Source organism: Delphinapterus leucas, chromosome 1, assembly GCF_059928025.1.
Source record: "Delphinapterus leucas isolate spDelLeu-1000000601 "Yukka" chromosome 1, BTC_Dleu_Yukka2, whole genome shotgun sequence".
NCBI classification, from domain to species: domain Eukaryota; kingdom Metazoa; phylum Chordata; class Mammalia; order Artiodactyla; family Monodontidae; genus Delphinapterus; species Delphinapterus leucas.
The window spans coordinates 166,104,258-166,125,819 of NC_143129.1; the positions used below are offsets into that span (position 1 = coordinate 166,104,258).

A 21,562-nucleotide genomic window follows, 5' to 3' on the forward strand; every position below is an offset into this window, starting at 1 on the left:
ATTGGACCATTTACATAAAGAAAATGTGCTAGAATTGCTGTAATCTATACTATAATCAAATCTGCCTGTTGTCAATGCATAATTTACTTATGTTAATTGTTTATTGCAAAATGCACTCAAAATAATTCCTTCTCTTTTTGCCATAATCACTGAGATATTAACCAGCTCTCAAACGCAGGATATATGGGTGTTTTTATAGGGCCTATATGTTTTTAGTTAAAAGTAATAGTCCCTACTCTCGGTGGTAACATGGTAGTGAGGACCACAGACTGATGTAATGCGGGATGGTTATTTTATTCACACACTGTGTATTTATATGTATATTTACAGATACAGTACATACGTGTAGTGTTACATGAACTGTTAAAAGCATGTGAAGTGAGGATAAGTCATAATGGAATGGTATTGGAGTACTGTTTTCAGTTAATAAGTCAAGATAACCTCAAGAGTTGTATTCTGAACACACTAGTATCCTTATTTCCCTAACTTCATGTTGCAGCGCCTAGCTAATAATAAGTGCTCAAAAAAATGTTTGTTGAATGAAATGAGTTATTTTATTTGCAGCAGGCCCAAGAAGGGTAGAGGGAAGAGGCTAGCATGAGCGGTGTCTGAGATGTTAAATATTTCAAAAGGTTTTAGGCTAGGAAAATTCCAGAGATCCATTGAAGCGACAGTAGATGTTTAGTGGAACTGTGAGGTATTTTCACAACCTTGGAAAAAATTTTTAAACAGCTTTCCACTATTTTACTTGTTTCCTGCCTCCTGGCTGCCTGTCTTGCGGGGGGTGGGGGAGGAGCTGTTGGTAGGAGCACTCCAGAGGCACTGTCTTTGAGGTGAAACAGAAACCAGCCTGGCAATGATCACAGGGTGTAGTTACCAAATAGTACTGGTCGGCTCCCTTCCTGGAGTGAACAGTTGTTTTGATATGTTTGTCAATAGATTCCTATATTTCTTTTTTTTTTTTTTGCGGTACGCGGGCTTCTCACTGTTGTGGCCTCTCCCGTTGTGGAGCACAGGCTCCGGACGCGCAGGCTCAGCGGCCATGGCTCGAACCCGTGTCCCCTGCATCGGCAGGCGGACTCTCAACCACTGCGCCACCAGGGAAGCCCTCTATATTTCTTTTGAATACTTGATATTTAATCAATGCTTGTAAAGTAGCACTATCTTTTTACCAGCATCATAATGAAGTTTTTCTTTTCTTTAACCTTTGAAAATAAAAAACTCTAAAGTATTTTTGAAATCTGTAGTACGTGTTTACTTTTGTCATTCATACTGTGAAAGCAGAGGCTTATTTTACTCTGTTTTTTTTTTTTTTTTGCGGTACGCAGGCCTCTCACTGTTGTGGCCTCTCCCGTTGTGGAGCACAGGCTCCGGACGCGCAGGCTCAGCGGCCATGGCTCACGGGCCCAGCCGCTCCGCGGCATGTGGGATCTTCCCGGACCGGGGCACGAACCCGTGTCCCCCGCATCGGCAGGCGGACTCTCAACCACTGCGCCACCAGTGAAGCCCCTACTCTGGTTTTTAGAAAGATGAATATATAGAAAGAGAGGTAACAAATACAATTGGCCAGTATGTTCAGAATATTCACCTTTTAAAAACAATTTTTTTTAATACTCACATATTTGAGGCACAGAAGTAACCAGATCATAGAATAAAGTCCACCACCTAAGATAACATTAAAAGTTCAGTTGGGGGGCTTCCCTGGTGGCGCAGTGGTTGAGAGTCAGCCTGCGATGCAGGGGACACGGGTTCGTGCCCCGGTCCGGGAAGATCCCACATGCCGCGGAGCGGCTGGGCCCGTGAGCCATGGCCGCTGAGCCTGCGCGTCCGAAGCCTGTGCTCCACAACGGGAGAGGCCACAACAGTGAGAGGCCCATGTACCAAAAAAAAAAAAAGTTCAGTTGGGGACTTCCCTGGTGGTCCAGTAGGTAAGACTCTGTGCTCCCAACGCAGGGGGCCCGGATTCAATCCCTGGTCAGGGAACTAGATCCCACATGCTGCAACTAAGACCTGGCACAGCCTGATAAATAAATAAGAAGTCAGAAGTTCAGTTGTGATGATAATTAAGCTGAGTTGTCAGAATGACATTATCTCCTAATGTCTGAAACAATCAGGTCTTTTTATGAAGACATCTGTAATTCAAGATCCATGGTGTCTGTTATATATCACCCAGTGAAGTTAGCTGAAACATTGAAAAGTCCTGTAGAAAGAGCAGGTAGGTTGAAGGTCCTCTGTAGGGAGGTCCCATCAGTAAATTCTCCTAGTCTGATTTCAGAAAATAAAGAAGTCTTTAGTATAACCCCTTGGAAGGAGGCACATCAGGGCAGTCCAAAATCAGGAATCCCCTTTCTTTGTACCAAAACTATTCATATTAAAATGTATGAACATTTTATTCAGTGCTGTGTTCCTAGTTCCTTGCACAGTACCTAGCAGGTGTTGTTTCATAAATATTTGTAGAATGAATGAAAGAATGAGTGATTGACTTTGTAATAAGAGAGAATCTTGGGATATTCTTGTCAAGACCTTTGAACTCCTTTCCTTGGGAACTTAACAGTGTGCTAGGTCTGAGCTCATAATCCAAGTTTCGTTAGTAGCAGCTATACTTCTGTTGTTTTTTTTTTCTTATGTATAAAAGAATTGGTATTCTAGGAAACTCGGGAGCCCCCCCAAATTGCACAGTTGTCCAATTTACCCATTATGATAAGCCACTAGTTGAGGAAGGTATCCAATATTATTTCCCCAAGAAGAGGCAGCCAGAGGATGAAATGAATACTCCAAAGTATGAATAGGTGAGAATTAATTCAAAGTGTTTGTGGGGTTTGTAAAAGAACTGAAGGGAGGTAACAGCACTCAGTGCAACGTGGTAAGTCATTTGTAATATACTCATTTCATTTTTAAGTTGCTCTGGATCAGGCAGCAACCTCAGACCTGGAATAGTTCTTAGGGCATTTGTATGTATGTTTGTGGTTCAGGGGACATATAACCTGTGAGTAGTTAGCACATGGGAACTAGGCACACCAAACTGAGGTAAAGCAAGAGAGGGAAGACGGAACTATGAAGCATCATAGATACCAAGGGAATGGAGTAGAACATGAGAACATTTTTGTTTAAAGCATCCTGTCTAAACAAGGGTTTATGGAAATTCTTATTCAGAGAGGTTTTAAAATTATTTCACAAGACAGGTTCTCTAACCTCATCATGTCCTTTTCTTCCCTCAGCTGTTCCAAAGACCTAACGCACTTGCTGTCCAACAGTTGACAGCCGCTCAGCAGCAGCAGTACGCGCTGGCAGCCGCGCATCAACCCCACATTGGTAAGTCCTTGAGCCGAAAGCTCCCTTATAGGGGTGGCCCCATTTTAGGATAGCGGCTGCTGTGGAACCCAGCAGACTGATTGTCAAAGTCCAGACAAATCCCTCAAGGTACAATAAATGGCCTCTTACTCTTGTCCAGTTGTCTTTAGCAACATTCTTATTTTTCTAGACCTCAACTGATAAGATTTCTTGGTATCCAGTTATTGCTCTGCCTCAGCTGTTTCAGTATTTAAAGTATTTACTGTAGTAGTGACTAGCATCAACTCTGTTGGTAGGTTTGGATGAACTCAAATAACAGTAATTTTGTGCTTGTTGGGCTTGTGTAGACTATGGATATATCAATGTCACATCTTATTAAGTAGCAAGTAATACCTATAAGCCTGTTTTCCAAGTAGCATGTATTGAAAATTTTAAAAAGTATTATCATATAATCACTGGTTTTTAAAGTACAGTAGCTTTGCCCTTTTCCTATTGCACTTATTAATGTTTTGATGTGCATATTTTTGTCTTATTGCCTAGACTCCCTGCACCCCTCCCCCACTTTTTTCAGGTCTCTTTGAAACAAAGTGCTATACAAGTAGAAATTTTTTTTTTTAATGTGTTAAAATGACACGATTGAATAGATAGAAGATCACCAATCATGGATTGTGGAATGCTGTGGAAGAAAAGACTTGCTTCCAACCTAGATATACAGGTGACCCTTGAACAACATGGGTTTGGACTGCGCAGGTCCACTTATATTCAGATTTTTTTTCAGTAAATGTTCTACAGTACTACTTGATCCTCGGTTGGTTGAATCGTTGATGCAGAAATGTGGCTATGGAGGGCTGACTTTAAAGTTATACATGAATTTTTGGCCGCGTAGGGGTCGGCACCCCCTAACCCCTGCTTTGTCAAAGGGTCAACAGTATTAAGTCTAGGCATAAAGGCCTTTGCTTGGGTCTTACTTAATTTATACTTGTAGGTAGTAGTCTTTATAAATATGCATGCATCTTCTTTGTGGAAAACTGGAAAATTGTTTAAATGGAAATAAATCCTTCTGTCCCATTACAAAGTCTTTTAAATTGCTTCATTTTAGCCTGTTATAATGTAATTTTGATAGTCCTTTAGAAATTGTGCTGAATTAAAAACTGCATAGCAGTTTTAATTGTACGTCTTTAGCAAAGGCTAAAAAAAATAGACGATAGATAGATGTCACCATAATCTTTAGTACAAGGATTATTTTATCTTCTTAAAATCCTTTTTAGTCTCAACCTATCCTATCTTCTCTTTTTTCTTTTTTTCCTCACCTACAGCCTGGAATGATTAGCCAAACTGTGTAGGTGTTTGGTAGGGCTGCAGGTTTAGTCAAGTTTGTTTTTACTGACAGGTATGTTTTCAGCAGGTTTAGCTCCCGCTGCGTTTGTCCCCAACCCATACATCATCAGTGCTGCACCCCCAGGGACGGACCCCTACACAGCTGGATTGGCTGCAGCAGCGACACTAGGTGAGACATTCTGCCACACGAGGGATTTTCTCACCTGCAAAAAAGTCATTTTGATGGGCACGCATTCTTTATACTCTTTCACAAATCCACGTCTCCAGTGGAGATTTCTCTCCTGATTTCCAGGACCACCTGTCGGCCAGTTAGACATCTCTGCTTAGCTGTAACCTCAGACGTGAACACATTTAAAGGCAGGTTAATCAGCCACCTCCTGTATAGTTTTTGTTTTTCGTTTTTTTTTTTTTTTTTAACGTGGTGCAAATGCCTTTAGGCCACTTCCTTTGTAAATTAATTAGTTAATTTTTATTTGACATATAGTTCATTTACAATGTTGTGTTACTGTATAGATATTTTTGATCCACTAAGGCACCAGTTGCTCATATATATTTCGGGAATTTCTCCTCTTGCTCAGGTCTTCCTACTACCTCTAGTCTACCCTAGTCCAGGTCTGTTTAATCTTTACGTAGACTTTTACAGCTGTTCTCTCTTATGTGCTTTCTTTTTAATTAATTAATTAATTAATTTTTGGCCGCATTGGGTCTTTGTTGCTGTGCACGGGCTTTCTCTAGTTGTGGCGAGCAGAGGCTACTCTTTGTCGTGGTGCACTGGCTTCTCATTGAGGCGGCTTCTCTTGTTGCGGAGCACGGGCTCTAGAGCACACGCTCAGTAGTTGCGGTGCAGGGGCTTAGTTGCTCCGCGGCATGTGGGATCTTCCCGGACCAGGGCTCAAACCCGTGTCCCCTGCATTGGCAGGCGGATTCTTAACCACTGTGCCACCAGGGAAGCCCCTCTCGTACATATTTTCAATTTTCTTCCTTCCTTCCCCTTCTTCATCCACCTAGATTGTTCAAGAAAACTGTCTCAACCACAAATCTTACCCTTTTATCTTTCTACTTAAACCCTTCATTGATTTCTGTCTTACCCACTCTAATATAGCATACTGCAGTTAATGTCAGTATGGCTGGTCATTCCAAACTACTTGGGTGGTGGTGGTGATGGTGGGCGGTGGGTTGTTCCTTGGAATCAGTGTTTCTAAGGAACTGCCATGACATTATGAGGATTAGTGAGGATTTGGACCCACTGTGTATAGGGATCTCTCCACGACTATATGGATGTCTCTACATGTGCACCACTTTCTCCCCCTTCAAATTGGCTCCCACCGGCTCATACCGTACATTCTAGCCGTACTAAATTGATTTTAGTTTTGCTACACATACCACACTGGTTTAGGCCTCTGTGTCTTTGGACATTATGGTCTTCTTAGTCCTCTAGAGTAAACTCTTTCCCCATTCTTTGCCTGGGAAGCTTCTTAGCTGCTATTGTCACCTCTAGAAAGCCTTCCTTTGCGGACCTTTCCCTATTCTTTCTCTAATCATCACTTTGTATTTATTTGCTTGTGGACGTGTACATGACTGGGCTTTCTTCCCCCTTGAGACTGAACTCTTCAAAGGCAGACACTTTTGTTACTTGACTCTGTGTGGCACAGTAGCTGTCAACATGGTGCGGTCATAAATATATGGTAGATTGAATTCAACGTTAGGACAGACTTAATGTCTTCCAAAGTAAATATTCTTTGGAGACATCCCTCCAAGTCATGTTAATTGTGACTAAATATTATTTGTAAGATTTCACATATTTTATAGCATGTGATTTGTAATTATGAACTCAAATGCAGCATAGAATTTCATATTGTTTTCTTTAGAATTGTTCACACTTTGGCATGGGTTGTGATGGGAACGTATGTAGTATAATTTCTCTGCCCCTGTTGCCTTTAGGGGAAGTAGAATCTTTGCTAATTACCGTTAATATTTATTGAACCCTTATTAACTGTTTGCCAGTGAGTGCTTTTCATTCATACGAATTGTTGGATGATGGCTTTTCAGATTAGGAATTTGCGGCTCAGAGAGCTGTCTTGCTTGAGATCACACAATTTATTTATTTAGTCTCTACTTTTCCCTCCAGCTTTATTGAGATATAATTGCCAGACAAAATTGTAATGTATTTAGAGTACACAACATTAATATATGTATACATTGTGAAAGGATTCCCTCCATCGAGTTAACTAATATATCTATAATATCCCATATTTACCTTGTTTTATTTGTGCAAAATTTTTTAATTTTTGTTTTAAAATTTTTGTATATTTTTAAATTGAAGTACAGTTGATTTACAATGTGTTAATTTCTGCTATACAGCAAGGTGATTCAGTTATACATATATACAGTCTTTTAAAAAATTTTATTAAAGTTTTTTGTTTTTTGTTTTGTGTTTTTGATGTGGACCATTTTTAAAGTCTTTACTGAATTTGTTGCAATATTGCTTCTGTTTTATGTTTTGGTTTTTTGGCCTTGAGGCATGTGGGATCTTAGCTCCCTGACCAGGGATCAAACCCACACCCCTTGCATTAGAAGATGAAGTCTTAACCACTGGACTGCCAGGGAAGTCCCTAAAATTCTTTCCTAGTATGGTTTATCACAGGATATTGACTATAGTTCCCTGTGCATACAGTATGACCTCGTTGTTTATTCATTCTATATATAATGGTTTGCATCTGCTAATTCCAAACTGCCAATCCATCCCTCCCCACTGGCACCCCCCAGAACGCGCGTGCACGCGCGCACACACACACACAAGTCTGTTTTCTATGTTTCTGTTTCATAGGTAGGCTCATTTGTGTCATATTTTAGATTCCACATATAAGTGATATCATATGGTATTTGTCTTTCTCTTTTTGACTTATTTCACTTAGTATGATAATCTCTAGGTCCATCCATGGTGCTGCATATGGCATTATTTCATTCTCTCTTTTTTTTTTTTTTTTTTTTTTTGCGGTACGCGGGCTGCTCATTGCTGTGGCCTCTCCCGTTGCGGAGCACAGGCTCCGGATGCGCAGGCTCAGCAGCCACGGCTCACGGGCCCAGCCGCTCTGTGGCATGTGGGATCCTCCCTGACCGGGGCACAAACCCATGTCCCCTGCATCGGCAGGCGGACTCTCAACCACTGTGCCACCAGGGAAGCCCTATTTCATTCTTTTTTATGGCTGAGTAGTATTCCATTGTATATATGTACCACTTCTTCTTTATCCATTCATCTGTCGCTGGACATTTAGGTTGTTTCCATGTCTTGGCTATTGTGAATAGTGCTGTTATGAACATAGGGGTGCATGTATCTTTTTGAATTGTAGTTTTGCCTGGATATATGCCCAGGAGTGGAATCGCTGGATCATATGGCAACTCTATTTTTAGTTTTTTGAGAAACCTCCATACTGTTTTCCAGAGTGCCTGCACCAACTTACATTCCCACCAACAATGTAGGAGGGTTCACTTTTCTCCACAGCCTCTCCAGCATTTGTTATTTGTGGACTTTTTAATGATGGCCATTCTGATCGGTATGAAATGATGCCTCATTGTTGTTTTGATTTGCACTTCTCTAATAATTATTAATGTTGAGCATCTTTGCATGTGCCTGTTGGCCATCTGTATATCTTCTTTGGAGAAATGTCTCTTTAGGTCTTCTGCCCATTTTTCTATTGGTTGGTTTGTTTTTTGTTGCTGTTGTTGAGTTGCATGAGCTGTTTGTATATTTTGAAAATTAAGCCCTTGTCAGTCTCGTCATTTGCAAATATTTTCTCCTAGGCTGTAGGTTGTCTTTTTGTTTAGTTTATGGTTTTCTTTGCTGTACAAAAGCTTGTAAGTTTTTGTTGTTGTTAATATTTAATAATTTGGCTGCGTTGGGTCTTAGTTGTGGCATGCGGGGTCTTTAGTTGTGGCATGTGGAATCTAGTTCCCTAACCAGGGATGGAACCGGGGTCCCCTGCGTTGGGAGCATGGAGTCTTAGCCACTGGACTCCCAGGGAAGTCCACAAAAGCTTGTAAGTTTGATTAGGTCCCATTTGTTTATTTTTGTTTCTGTTGCCTTGGAAGACTGACCTAAGAAAAGATTGCTATGATTTATATCAGAGAATGTTTTGCCTATGTTCTCTTCCAGGAGTTTTATGGTGTCATGTCTTATATTTAAGTCTTTAAGCCATTTTGAGGTGGTTTTTTTTTTTTTTTTTGTGGTACGCGGGCCTCTCACTGCCGTGGCCTCTCCCGTAGCGGAGCACAGGCCCCGGACGCGCAGGCTCAGCAGCCATGGCTCACGGGCCCAGCTGCTCCGTGGCATGCCGGGACCCTCCCGGACCGGAGCACGAACCCGCGTCCCCTGCATCGGCAGGCGGACTCCCAACCACTGCGCCACCAGGGAAGCCCTTGAGTTTATTTTTGAGTATGGTGTGACTGTGTTCTAACTTCATTGATTTACATGTGGCTGTCCAGCTTTCTCAACACCACTTGCTGAAGAGACTGTCTTCTTTCCACTGTATATTTTTGCCTCCTTTGTTGAAGATTAATTGACTGTAGGTGTGTGTGTTTATTTCTAGGTTCTCTCTTGTGTCCATTGATCCATATGTCTGTTTTTGTGCCAGTACCACACTGTTTCAATTACTGTTGTGTCTTCGTAATATTGTCTGAAGTTTGGCTGGGTTGTGCCTCCTGCTTGGTTCTTTTTTCTCAGGATTGCTTTGGCAATTCTGGGTCTTCTGTGGTTCCATATAATTTTTAGGATTATTTGTTCCAGTTCTGTGAAGAATGTCATGGGTAATTTTATAGGGATCACATTAGTTCTGTAGATTGCTTTGGGTAGTAGGGGTCACACAATTTAAATGTTGTAGAGTTCGGGTTTGAGGCAGATCTAGCTCAAAGCCTATGCATGCACTTCACTGTAGTATACAATGTCTGTGTTATCCTGAATTGTCTTCTCTGCACTTTCTTTCCTCTGCAAACTTTCCTCTACTAACTTACTATATGGTATTTGAAACAAAGAACTAGTCTTAGGGATGACACACTTGTCCTCACTGAGATCATAGTTTGGTGATGAGAATCTTGCTTTTGTACTTATCAGCTGAGCCAGACTGAAAATGACTTAAGGGCTTTCACAGAGAGCCAGAACTGTTAACTGCCCAAACTGTGAAACTGCATATTCTTGTGGAGTGTTAATCACACAGGAATTGAAGCAGGCATCCTGAGGAGCCAAGCCCAATTAATGATGCACCCTGAGCTATTTTCCTAAACTCTGTGTCATGAGCCAAGGAAAGTAGTAGACCAAGGAAAGACATGACCAAGACATGACCAAGGAAAGTAGTAGAAATGCCAGTTGAGAAAACTTAAAGGACAGTGCAGTTGTTTACCGTAACAGCATTCTCTGCACAGTAGACGTTTGCTTTTGTTGACTTTCGGGGGAGCCTTGGGACTGTCACTGCAGGTTGCACCCCAACCTTTAACAGATGTGACAACACCCTAACATCTGTTACACCCATTTTGCAGGTGAGGAAACTAAGACATAGGTAGTCTTCATTGTGTTCTTCTTCATTCTTTCTTTAACTGTCCCAAGACCACCCCACTTTATAAACAATAGTCAGCTGAGTTTGGGGGCTCACCACTCTCTCCTACTTGGAGGTATCGTTTTTAGACTATTCAGATGCCTACATGTTTAACATTTTTTAGCCCATTTGTTTATTATTAAAAAATACCTCATTTTGTAGCATAGTTTTTCTAAGCAGCACCTTCATTTTGAACCATTTTGCCCTGTGTTTGACAGTGGGCACCTTTATGAGCAGAGCTTCTTGATCTTGGCTAAGACCACAGATACAGAAAATACCGAATTAGAAATGTCGGAGTAATATTGAACAGTGATATAATTTGACTTATTTGTGTTTTAGAACTTAATGGAGAAACAAAAAACATGTACAAATTGATTTTGACTTAATGAAGTACATATTTCTACAGGGTTGGCTACTATGTCAGAATGGATATATTTGAAACAGCTTTATGGAACTTCACTGAAAAGTGCAGTAATTATTTAATCAGGTTGCAAATATTTGAAACTCTGTGCTTTAACTAAGCAGGTTCTTATTAGAGATGTGTTCCAGCAGATGTGAGAAGCTGGCTTTGAGTCCTTGTCTTAGTTGGCAAATAAGCCTTGGTGTTTCTTGCCACCAGCTTCAGAGAATTCTGTGGTTTAGAGTTCTGCCCCTCCCAGTTTGCTTTCTGCGTAGCTCTGTTACTTCTCTGTTGCATGTTCTGTTTGGCAGAGACTACAGCTGTAGCTTGTTGCCAAAGAGGGTGAACAGATTATTTAGGCTAAAGCAGAATGCTTAGTTGTTGTTGTTTTTTTAAAATAAATTTGTTTATTTATTTTATGGCTGTGTTGGGTCTTTGTTGCTGTGTGCGGGCTTCTCATTGTCGTGGCTTCTCTTGTTGTGGAGCACGGGCTTTAGGCGCGCAGGCTTCAGTAGTTGTGGCACTTGGGCTCAGTAGTTGTGGCTTATGGGCTCTAGAGCGCAGGCTCAATAGTTGTGGCACACAGGCTTAGTTGCTCCATGGCACGTGGGATCTTCCCGGACCAGGGCTCGAACCTGTGTCCCCTGCATTGGCAGGCAGATTCTTAACCACTGTGCCACCAGGGAAGCCCAGAACGCTTAGTTTTGTATAGAATACTCAGGTCTGTAAGAAGTCAAGGTGTTACATTTTTTATTTCTGCTTGTTTTCAGCTTTGACAAATTTGAATTTCATATACCAATGTCTGATTGTAGTTGTGCTGAATGCTTTTTGTGACATTAGAAATAGGAAAACCAAGCCTCTTAGAATTTGAGCCGTGGAGGTTCAGTGGCATGTTTGGGCTTTGTTAGACAGCTGATGGATTTTCATGCTTCTGGAGTTAATGAAGCACCAAGATCCCTGTCCCTGTCAGTCACCTCAGGTGCCATCCTTACCACTGAAAGCAGGGTACAACTTAATCTTTTGCTGTGTTCCATCACTTTAAGCACACAAACTCTACATTTATTTCCCTTCCTGATTGAGCAAGGCCAATTCCTCCATCTGTTCTTACACGTAACCCTTCCAGCTTCTATCACTTATGCTTTCTTTCAGTATCTCCAATGCTTGGTCCTTCACTAGCTTCTTCCTCTAGGCCTGGAGTATATTACTGACTTTAGAAGACTTTGGTGTGGGGATCATGTATAATATTTTCTGTTTTTTAAAAATAGAATTCATGAGTAGCTAGAATGAATCAATACATTAAGTTAATATTTTACAGTAGTGTCTGCTGAGTCAGGTTGTCTTTGGAAACTGAGATGATTGTTAATAGTCTAAACTTTTCTTACCTTTCTCTTGCTATTTTTTAGGCCCGGCTGTGGTCCCTCACCAGTATTATGGAGTTACTCCCTGGGGAGTCTACCCTGCCAGCCTTTTCCAGCAGCAAGCTGCTGCCGCTGCTGCAGCAACAAATTCTGCTAATCAACAGACCACCCCACAGGCTCAGCAAGGGCAGCAGCAGGTAAATGCAAACAAAATTTATACCACCTAAATGCGAATATTAGTTATTGTATGTAGTTAAAAGGTAGTGTTGTCCCTGATAGAGAAATTGTGAATTGTGAATGGGTGAGTTCCCTTGTGTGGTATCTGAGTTCATGCTCAGACTTGACTGTGCTTTACTGAATGTCTTTTACGTATCAGGTCCTTGTTCATTGTGACTAGTTGAGATCATGGTATTACATATCATGTGATACTGCTTAGAGGATTTTCCAGTTAAGTGTGGCAAATTGAGTATTCATACTGATAGTGAAGTTTTCTTTCTTTGATACTGTAGTTAGTTTCTAAGCATCATTCTCTGATCACTTCTGGCTCTCTCTTTAAGTAGTTTGCTACCAAAGGGGAGATACTAGTTCTTCAGATTGCTTATTTATAGCATCAGTTAAAAAAAAAATTGAAGTAAGTTGATTTACAATGTTGTATTAGTTTCAGGTGTACAGCAAAGTGATTCATTTATACCTACATATATACATACATATGTGTATGTGTGTGTGTATGTATATATATTCTTTCTCATATTCTTTTCCATTATAGGTTATTATAAGATGTTGAATATAGTTCCCTGTATTATTCAGTAGATCCTTGTTGTTTATTTTATACATAGTAACATCTGTTGAATTGGACATAAATCTTATACCTATTTTATCTCTTTTAACTTAGAGTAAGCTTTTTAAGCAAGATGAGAAAGGATAGTTAATTGCAATACTATGTGTCTTTTTATATTAGATAGGCCATTTTCTCTTGCTTACTAGAATAACACCTGTTTATTGCTGAAAATTGTGGTGAATTGGATTACTTGAAGGAAAAAAAATCCCCTAAATCCTCCTGTCAGAAAAAAAGCAATGTAAATGTTGGGTATCTGTCATTCTAGCCTTACTATTTAATTAATTCCGTATAAAATTGGGATTATGCTGTCCACATGGCTTTGCATCTTGTTGTTATACTCTTCCATGTTATTTAACGTTTTTAAATCTATTAAAGAGTATCTCATTTATTTTGACCAGTCCATTATTATTTATGTTATATTTATATAACTAAGTTATAACTATAACTTAGCCATATTTTGGTGTTATAAATAAGATTAATATTCTTTGCATAAGTACATGATTATTTCCATGGAATAAAGTCCTAGAAATGGAGTTTTTTCCCCAAGTAAATAAAGTGAACATTTAGGCTTTTGATAAGCATCTCCAAATTAAAGCTGTCTTTTGAGGAAAAACACCAGCTCATATATGTACATATGATAATGATCCAAACAAGAATCCTTTGCTTTTTATCAGTTTTAGTAAGAGAGTGTATGTTTAATTTTTTAGATTTTACAAGTTTATAGGAAAAACACAGGTCTTGAAATTCTAGCTAGTTTATTCTGGGTCAGTATTTTTTTTATTTTTTGCGGTACGCGGGCCTCTCACCACTGAGGCCTCTCCCGTCGCGGAGCGCAGGCTCAGTGGCCATGGCTCACGGGCCCAGCCGCTCCGCGGCATGTGGGATCTTCCCGGACCGGGGCACGAACCCGCGTCCCCTGCCTCGGCAGGCAGACTCTCAACCACTGCGCCACCAGGGAAGCCCCTCTGGGTCAGTATTTTTATAGTCATATTTTTTTGTAAGTTAATGCACGATTTTCGTTGCAGTAGATAGAATTCTAGTACCACATGCATAGGGAATTCAGCAGATAGTTTGCTGACAGAATGGGTGATCCCTGTTAATAAGTTTCTTAGCTACTCTGTGGATAGTTGGTATTTATCAAGTCATGATCTTTGTGTTTAAGTGGCTGCCAAATCATGGATTTAGAAGACTGAAGTAATTGCTTTGTTTAAAATTTGCTCTAATAGAGTGAATAAGAAGAATAGTAATAAGTACTTCTTATTGAAAGCTTTTTGTTTAAAGCTAAGTGCTCTACATATAATTTCTTTTATTCTGATAAGTAGATTATATGACTTCCCAGCATAAGATTAAGGAAATGGAATTTGTGTGCCCAGGATCACACACCTATTAAGGTGCTAAGATTTGAACCTGGGACTTCCCTGGTGGCGCAGTGGTTAAGAATCCGCCTGCCAATGCAGGGGACATGGGTTCGAGCCCTGGTCCGGGAAGATCCCACATGCCACAGAGCAACTAAGCCTGTGCACCACAACTACTGAGCCCACGCTCTAGAGCCTGTGAGGCACAACTACTGAGGCCCGTGCGCCTACAGCCCATGCTCCACAAGCCACCGCAATGAGAAGCCTGAGCCCCGCAACAGAGTAGCTCCCGCTCTCTGCAACTAAAGGCAACAAAGACCCAGTGCAGCCAAAAATAAATTTAAAAAAAGAAGAAGATTTGAACCCAAGTCTGTAAGTTCACAACTTGTTACGTCTTCTGACCATAGTGATAGAAAGCCTGAGATCTGGTCTTTGTTCTACCACTAACTGGTTGCAACTAGGGCAAGTTGCATGATTTCTCTGAATATATCCTTAGCTATAAAATGGGCATGATAATCATGTACATTATTTCAGAGTTTTCTGTCATCCACAATAACAAACCTTACTATGAAAAAGTTATTATTATTAACATTACCTTTTAACAAGTAGCCATATTTTAGTTCCAGTGATATTTTTGCCAGTTTCTGGCGTCAGGTGTTTCAGGAAAATACGATATTCTTGGTGAACTTTTTTGGTCATAGTCACTGAAATGAGAGGTTCTTTTTAAACTTTGCTTTCGGCCTTTTGGCCTTTACGTTTTATCAGAAAGCATTTGTTATGTTCTTCTAGGCATGCTGACTCTTCCAAATGTAATTGCTGAAACTTTCTGTAGAGTCAGTGACATCCTGGCCACTTGACCTTCCTTCTGATTTCTTTTTCATTCTTTTTGAAGGTTCCTTTGACACCTGATTAAAAAAAAAACTGTTGTTCTCTATTTCAAAACGTTTGTTAAAGAAAAAATCCTGGATATTAGGTTGAACCCAGGCACAGGTGGTGGCTTGGTGTTTGATGTTGCATTTTGAGAGAGAAAAGTTTAGAATGGCTTGTGAACTTTCTAGATTAGGGAAGACTGTATAGATGATGATTCTACCAAGCATGATGAACTGTAGAAGGATGAATGATTATTAATGAAAATATCTCCATTGAGCATCTACTTGCTTATTACATTTTAAATGCTGTGTTTAAATCAGTACCTTTGAAAAGAAATTTGAATTTAACACCTTTTGCATCATGAAGATAGGTAGTAAACTAACTCCTAGGATAGTGTTTTACAAGTAGATATTCAGTCGTTTTTGTTGATTTTATAGTATATAAAATTTTACTTGTGGAATTTTACATATTTGTTTCCATAAAATTCAGGCTTGACATTTATTTATGAAATTAAAATATGAATATTGGCAGCTGACTTAAGAACTTTGATTTATTGTTAAGGGAACCACTTAGATTTCTAGAGAGTTGACAAAAAGGAAACACATTGCTCTCCTGATTGTAAAATAGGACTCAGTAGTCTGGACTACCCCTTTCTTCAGGCACCTTGTCCATTTCCCTGTCCTCTGATGTTTCACACGACTCCTAACCAAACATAAGCCTAATTCATTCTGCCCTGTGAAAAGGATGTTTTCATTGATTTTCTTTTTTTTAAGTTCTTGAACTATTAGTATTTGCCATATCTCTGTACCTGCTGTTTACTTCTAGAGTGAGAGCTGTTCTGGATTATTGGCTAGGCATTTTCTACAAATCTCACCTGTGCAGCCTCCCTTGAGTCTTCTACCTATACAGATTGAAGCACTCCTTCTGTTGTCAAGTCCATTAGATTCTTTGGTTCACAAACAGAAATGAATTGCCTAATATTTTGATAGGAATTAACTATTGGTTATTGATTATCTCCTGGGTACTAGGCATTATGCCTTGCAGGCATTAATTCTAATATTTCCTACAAATCTGCATGATCAGCTGTTACTCTCACTATTCTTACAGATAAAGAAATAATAAAGTTTGGGTAAATTAAGTGTCTACACATCTCTTCTTGCCAATATGGACAGTGTTGGTCATTTAAAATAGTCATTTAATAAATATTTGATTGTGGTGTTTCTCTTTTACATTTTTTACCCAATGGTACCAAGAAAAATCTGTGCACGGGTTCTTGATTACATGTGTAACTTTTATAAGTAGCAGAGTGATATTGAAAATGATCTGATAAGAACTTTGCCTTTGAAATATTGCAAAATGCATAAACGTTGGTAATTTTAGCCTTGGTATTGGGTTTTGCATTTTTACTTACTGGCATAGATAGATCTTTTGGAATAGATTCTTCAGAGCATTCAGAATAAAAATGATTATCAACATCTTACTACCTATGTTTCATTAATAAAAAGAAAAGTAGATCCTTTATCACAGTGACAGAACTAGTATTCTGTGCTGAAATGTCATTGTTCTTGACTAATACTCATATCCATGTAGATTACTGTGCGTTTGTGGTATTTATGAGAGGAAGAATAGAAATGATCAAGTCAGAAGCCTCCTAAATCAAACCTGTTGATTTCATTTGGGGCCATTTGGGCCCTGATAAATGGGAACAGTGTTATAGGGTAGAGAAAATGTTCTCACATTCCATAAAGAAAGTTTAGCGTGTGTGTGTGTGTGTCTGTGTGTGTGTGTTTTGATACAGATATTATAACTTAATGATGTGGATAAATTACCCTTGTTTATCATATCTAAACCCCTCCTCCACTCCACCATACCCTTTTTTCACCCACTTTTTTTTTTTTTTTGTGGTTATGCGGGCCTCTCACTGTTGTGGCCTCTCCCACTGCGGAGCACAGGCTCCAGACGCGCAGGCCCAGCGGCCATGGCTCACGGGCCCAGCTGCTCCGCGGCATGTGGGATCCTCCCGGACCGGGGCACGAACCCGCGTCCCCTGCATCGGCAGGCGGACTCTCAACCACTGCGCCACCAGGGAGGCCCTCACCCACTTTTTAATTATTGTAGAGTTACTGTGTAGCTCTCATTTGCTGGAATAAAAGCTCCAGTTGGGCAGGAGCTTTGTGTGTCTTGTTCATTGCTGTATCCCCATTACCTGCCAGATGTTAGGCATTAAGTATTTGATTAATGAATGAATGATCACTTTTGTATGCTCTTGGCTTCTTATAAAGGTAATATGTTTAAACTAAGAATGGTAGAATGAAATTTCACTATATGAAATGCTGTTAATGGATTTTTTTTATCCTAACAGCCATGCCACATAAAACCATTATCAGAAAAATGGTTAACAACCATCAGTTTTAAAGTTGATCCAACTTAAGCATGTGGTGGGTCTTAGATGTTTCCAATGAAAAGAAAGTAGTTGATTTATTTTTGTCTCCCAGGTTCTCCGTGGAGGAGCCAGCCAGCGTCCTTTGACCCCAAATCAGAACCAGCAGGGACAGCAAGCAGATCCACTAGTGGCAGCTGCAGCAGTGAATTCTGCCCTTGCTTTTGGACAAGGACTGGCTGCAGGCATGCCAGGTGAGGCTGCATCGTTGTTCCTCATCATTTGAGGGTGAAAAGGTCTGCTTATTGGGGAAGATTCAGAAGAGAATGGGCAGTACTTTTGGCTTGCTTAGGCTTGTCATCATTTGGCAACTGGCGAGGATGACATACACTTGCCCTCACTTAGACCATAGTTCGTTGATGAGAGCACCTAGTGTTCTGAGCCAGTCTCAGTCTTAAATGTTGGAGATATGTGAACCTCCACACATAGCTTGGAGTATGCTATTTTCCTTTGGTGATGATCTGTTTTCTCCCTCAGTGTTAAGAGTGGAAAGAGTGGCCAGACTGCATCAGCATCACTCCAAGGCTGATGTCTTTGAATAGTATTATTAGGAAGACATTCCTAGTATTCCTTGATAGTGTCCTCCTTACGTTTTTAGGATTTCTCTCGAACCAACAGTAGAGGTGCTTTGCAGCTGTCTATCTGTGATTGATATATATCCTGAATATAGGTTATTCTTAGCTCACTGTCTCCTGGTCTTATTCTTTGCATGGATTGCATGTAGTCTGAGGTTATTCCTTTGAAACAGGTCCTTCTGAGACCTCAGTATAAGTTTATGGGTTCTTACCATGGCACATCCCTAAATCAACTGATCTATTTATGAATTCACTGAGTAACTTGAGCTTGCATCATGCATGTTGTTAATTACTAAGCATTTATGTTTTATTATGAAGTCACCTGTAATTTCTCTTACGGCTCAATAGGATTTGAAGATTCCATCTCATAGAATATTGAAAGACCCTGTTAATTGAAGCCTGTCTAGGTTTTCCCTGCTAACTTGTAGGATATTTGTGCTTAGATTATGTGGTATGAAAGTTCTTTGATTGTTGGAATCATTTGTACCTACTGTTAACTTGTGTAGTCAAGAAAACATAAAAAAAATTGTCAGTGTATGGTTGCTGGTGATAACTGTGGTTAGCACTTTGAAGAGCACAGGTATCCCCTATCCCACTGAATTCCCTAACACTTGGTGGATAATAAATAACACTACCCCTTATTGTGCCAGGTAGCATGTTACATCTTTCACACTCATCTTTTAATCTTAACAAGAACTTTGTGAGGCTGTTATTATTATTATCCTCATGAGGATACCCAGAGATTCAGGGTTGTACAGCTACCTTAAGTGGCGAAGCCAGGATCCCAATGCTGAGTTTGTAACTGTCTATCAATAAGATATGCTGGTGCCCGGGAGACATTTGTTAGATTCATATGTACTTATCTGTTTCATGTGTACTTAACTTAATATTCTCAGGTTATCCAGTCTTGGCTCCTGCTGCTTACTATGACCAAACTGGTGCCCTTGTGGTGAATGCAGGAGCGAGAAACGGCCTTGGAGCTCCTGTTCGACTTGTAGCTCCTGCCCCAGTCATCATTAGCTCCTCAGCCGCACAAGCAGGTGAGCTTACGTCTTAGTAGACTCACTCAGATCTGAAAGGGGCAATGGATGATATTCTTAAACTGTGTTGAAATATACTTTGACATTCTCAGTGTAGGAATTCTACCCTGTAATTTTTCAAAGAGAGAATCAGAAGCAGCAAGTGATCAGATTCTGATTCTGTTGACAGCATGTACCAGCTGGTTAGCAGCAAGGACCTGCTCTACTGTGAGCATAGGAAGTTGGATTACTCATACAAAATGGCACTGTTGGCAGAAGTCCAAGGCTAATTTCACTTCATATCGTGAAATTCATATCGTTATTTTAAGATGATGTGGTATTTGTTTTGTTTTTGTTTTTTGCTTGAGGGGGTGGGGCAATAGGTTTTTATTTTAAGTCATATATATTATAAATTTGGGAGCAACAGTGGGGACATCTAGGGGAGAGCAACATGCTCAAGTGTCCTAGGAATTTGAGGGACTTCAGTATTTGGTTCTGGAAAAAAATGTCCTTAATGTAGATATTTGTAGAACTTGAGATTTTAGGAAGTAGTTGTATTTGAAATGAGTACTTTTTGATATCCATTTCTATTTTAAACTATAGCTTCTTTAGAGCTGTCAATACAGTGAACTTGGCTTCAATGGTATTTTGACTTTGAATTGAAAGTAGAAATAGAAAATAGAAGCTTCAGATGAAGGGATCAAAGACAGATTTGTATAGTTCTTTACAAGGTTTGTGTCTGCTTTGAAAAAATATGGCAACATTAAAAGGTTTTCAAAAGGATAACAATGTAGTTTGGAAATGTGGCCAATCTCTTTCATAGCCAAATGGTTTGCTTTCTTCTACATAGCTGTTGCAGCGGCTGCAGCTTCAGCAAATGGAGCAGCCGGTGGTCTTGCTGGAACAACAAATGGACCATTTCGCCCTTTAGGAACTCAGCAGCCTCAGCCCCAGCCCCAGCAGCAGCCCAGTAACAACCTGGCATCCAGCTCTTTCTATGGCAACAACTCTCTGAGCAGCAATTCACAGAGCAGCTCCCTCTTCTCCCAGGGCTCTGCCCAGCCTGCCAACACATCCTTGGGATTTGGAAGTAGCAGTTCTCTCGGCGCCACTCTGGGATCAGCCCTTGGAGGGTTTGGAACAGCAGGTAGAAATCAGACTGATGTGCTGTTGAAACTGAATTTTAATTATTTTTACAATCTTTATGGAACACTGACAATGCATGGAACCCTGGACAGATACCACAGGCAGATCTGGACCGAGCCCCGTGGGAACCCAGCTGTTCCACATGTGTTTGAGATAATGGACTATTCAAGTTACACATTTGGGGCCTACTTCAGGTTTACACTCACGTTGCTACTTATTTATACTCTCAAAGTCCGTTTGTTTCAAGGATTAGAAAATCCTTGAGGATTTTTGCAGGCATTGGAAGAATGTGGAGGGAATTATACAAATGTGGATGTTAAGAACCAAGGGAGGAGGACTTACCAAAGATCATAGGGTAGTGTACTCCACAATCTGCAGGCCTTAAAGAGTCATGAGTTTTCTCCAGTCTCTTGAGAAGAATTAAGGTGGATATTATGGAAAAGTGGGAGGAAGGAATTAAACTGAGATATTTTAAATGTTTTGATGGGAGAAAAAAGCAGGAGAGTAGTAAGGTAAACAATGGGATAATTGCAGTGTTTGTAAAACAATGTGATCTCAAAACAGAAGGGTTTATTTGAGAGAAAGTGTCTTAAGTTGGAGCTGGGGGCTAGCAATAACTCTTGATTGAGCCCTTTGAGAAACCAGGCTTTCATATGTAAGTCTTGGGTAGTGGGGCAGTACCCCATTCACAAATCTTTTTTCTACTCCATTTTTCTACTAGAACCTTTGGGTTGATGAAAGGCATTCTTTCTAGCCCATTTTCTTTCACCTTTCCCATAACTTATGTGGCCATCAGAGGATTTTAACCCACCCTCACCCCCATAATATGAGACACAAAAGGAAGGAAAATTTAGCATACGTGTGATGGTTTGAAAAAGAGTTTCATGTTAACCTGAGCCATGTCCTCTTTATTACTTTACCTGCCCCTAGAACTGCCACATAAACAGTTAGGCTGTCTCTGCTGACAAATTTGCGGTGGTAAGGAGTCTGGATCAAAGTATTAGGAACAGGTCACTGGGCTTGTTCTTCGAAGAACAGGCCTGTTCTTATCTGCATTGTTTTAATTCCATTTTAGTTGCAAACTCCAACACTGGCAGTGGCTCCCGCCGTGACTCCCTGACTGGCAGCAGTGACCTTTATAAGAGGACATCGAGCAGCTTGACCCCCATTGGACACAGTTTTTATAACGGCCTTAGCTTTTCCTCCTCTCCTGGACCCGTGGGCATGCCTCTCCCTAGTCAGGGACCAGGACATTCACAGACACCACCTCCTTCCCTCTCTTCACATGGATCCTCTTCAAGCTTAAACCTGGGTAAGAACCATTACTCTAACACCACCTTGAACTCT

General features: G+C 40.4%; 1 protein-coding gene and 2 non-coding genes across 26 annotated transcripts in view; all 3 read left to right on the forward strand.

Annotated features, from left to right (window-relative positions):
* PUM1 (pumilio RNA binding family member 1) overlaps nt 1-21,562 on the forward strand; it is a 129,690-nt gene that overhangs the window by 75,358 nt on the left and 32,770 nt on the right. For 8 of the 24 annotated variants that reach the window (XM_089897310.1, XM_089897342.1, XM_089897324.1 and 5 more), the window contains 8 exons: nt 3,219-3,312; nt 4,682-4,798; nt 4,897-4,986; nt 12,018-12,169; nt 17,531-17,669; nt 18,947-19,090; nt 19,920-20,216; nt 21,291-21,527. In XM_089897310.1, the coding sequence (XP_089753436.1) occupies nt 3,219-3,312; nt 4,682-4,798; nt 4,897-4,986; nt 12,018-12,169; nt 17,531-17,669; nt 18,947-19,090; nt 19,920-20,216; nt 21,291-21,527 (1,270 nt within the window). The remainder of the gene's footprint in view (nt 1-3,218; nt 3,313-4,681; nt 4,799-4,896; nt 4,987-12,017; nt 12,170-17,530; nt 17,670-18,946; nt 19,091-19,919; nt 20,217-21,290; nt 21,528-21,562) is intronic. The other 16 variants (XM_022575030.2, XM_022575031.2, XM_022575039.2 and 13 more) reach the window with 9 other exon arrangements.
* LOC115801850 (small nucleolar RNA SNORD103/SNORD85) lies at nt 9,664-9,746 on the forward strand. Its single transcript, XR_004022213.1, has one exon. It is a non-coding gene; the product is annotated as a small nucleolar RNA SNORD103/SNORD85 (small nucleolar RNA).
* On the forward strand, nt 17,786-17,862 carry LOC115801849 (small nucleolar RNA SNORD103/SNORD85). The gene has a single exon (XR_004022212.1). It is a non-coding gene; the product is annotated as a small nucleolar RNA SNORD103/SNORD85 (small nucleolar RNA).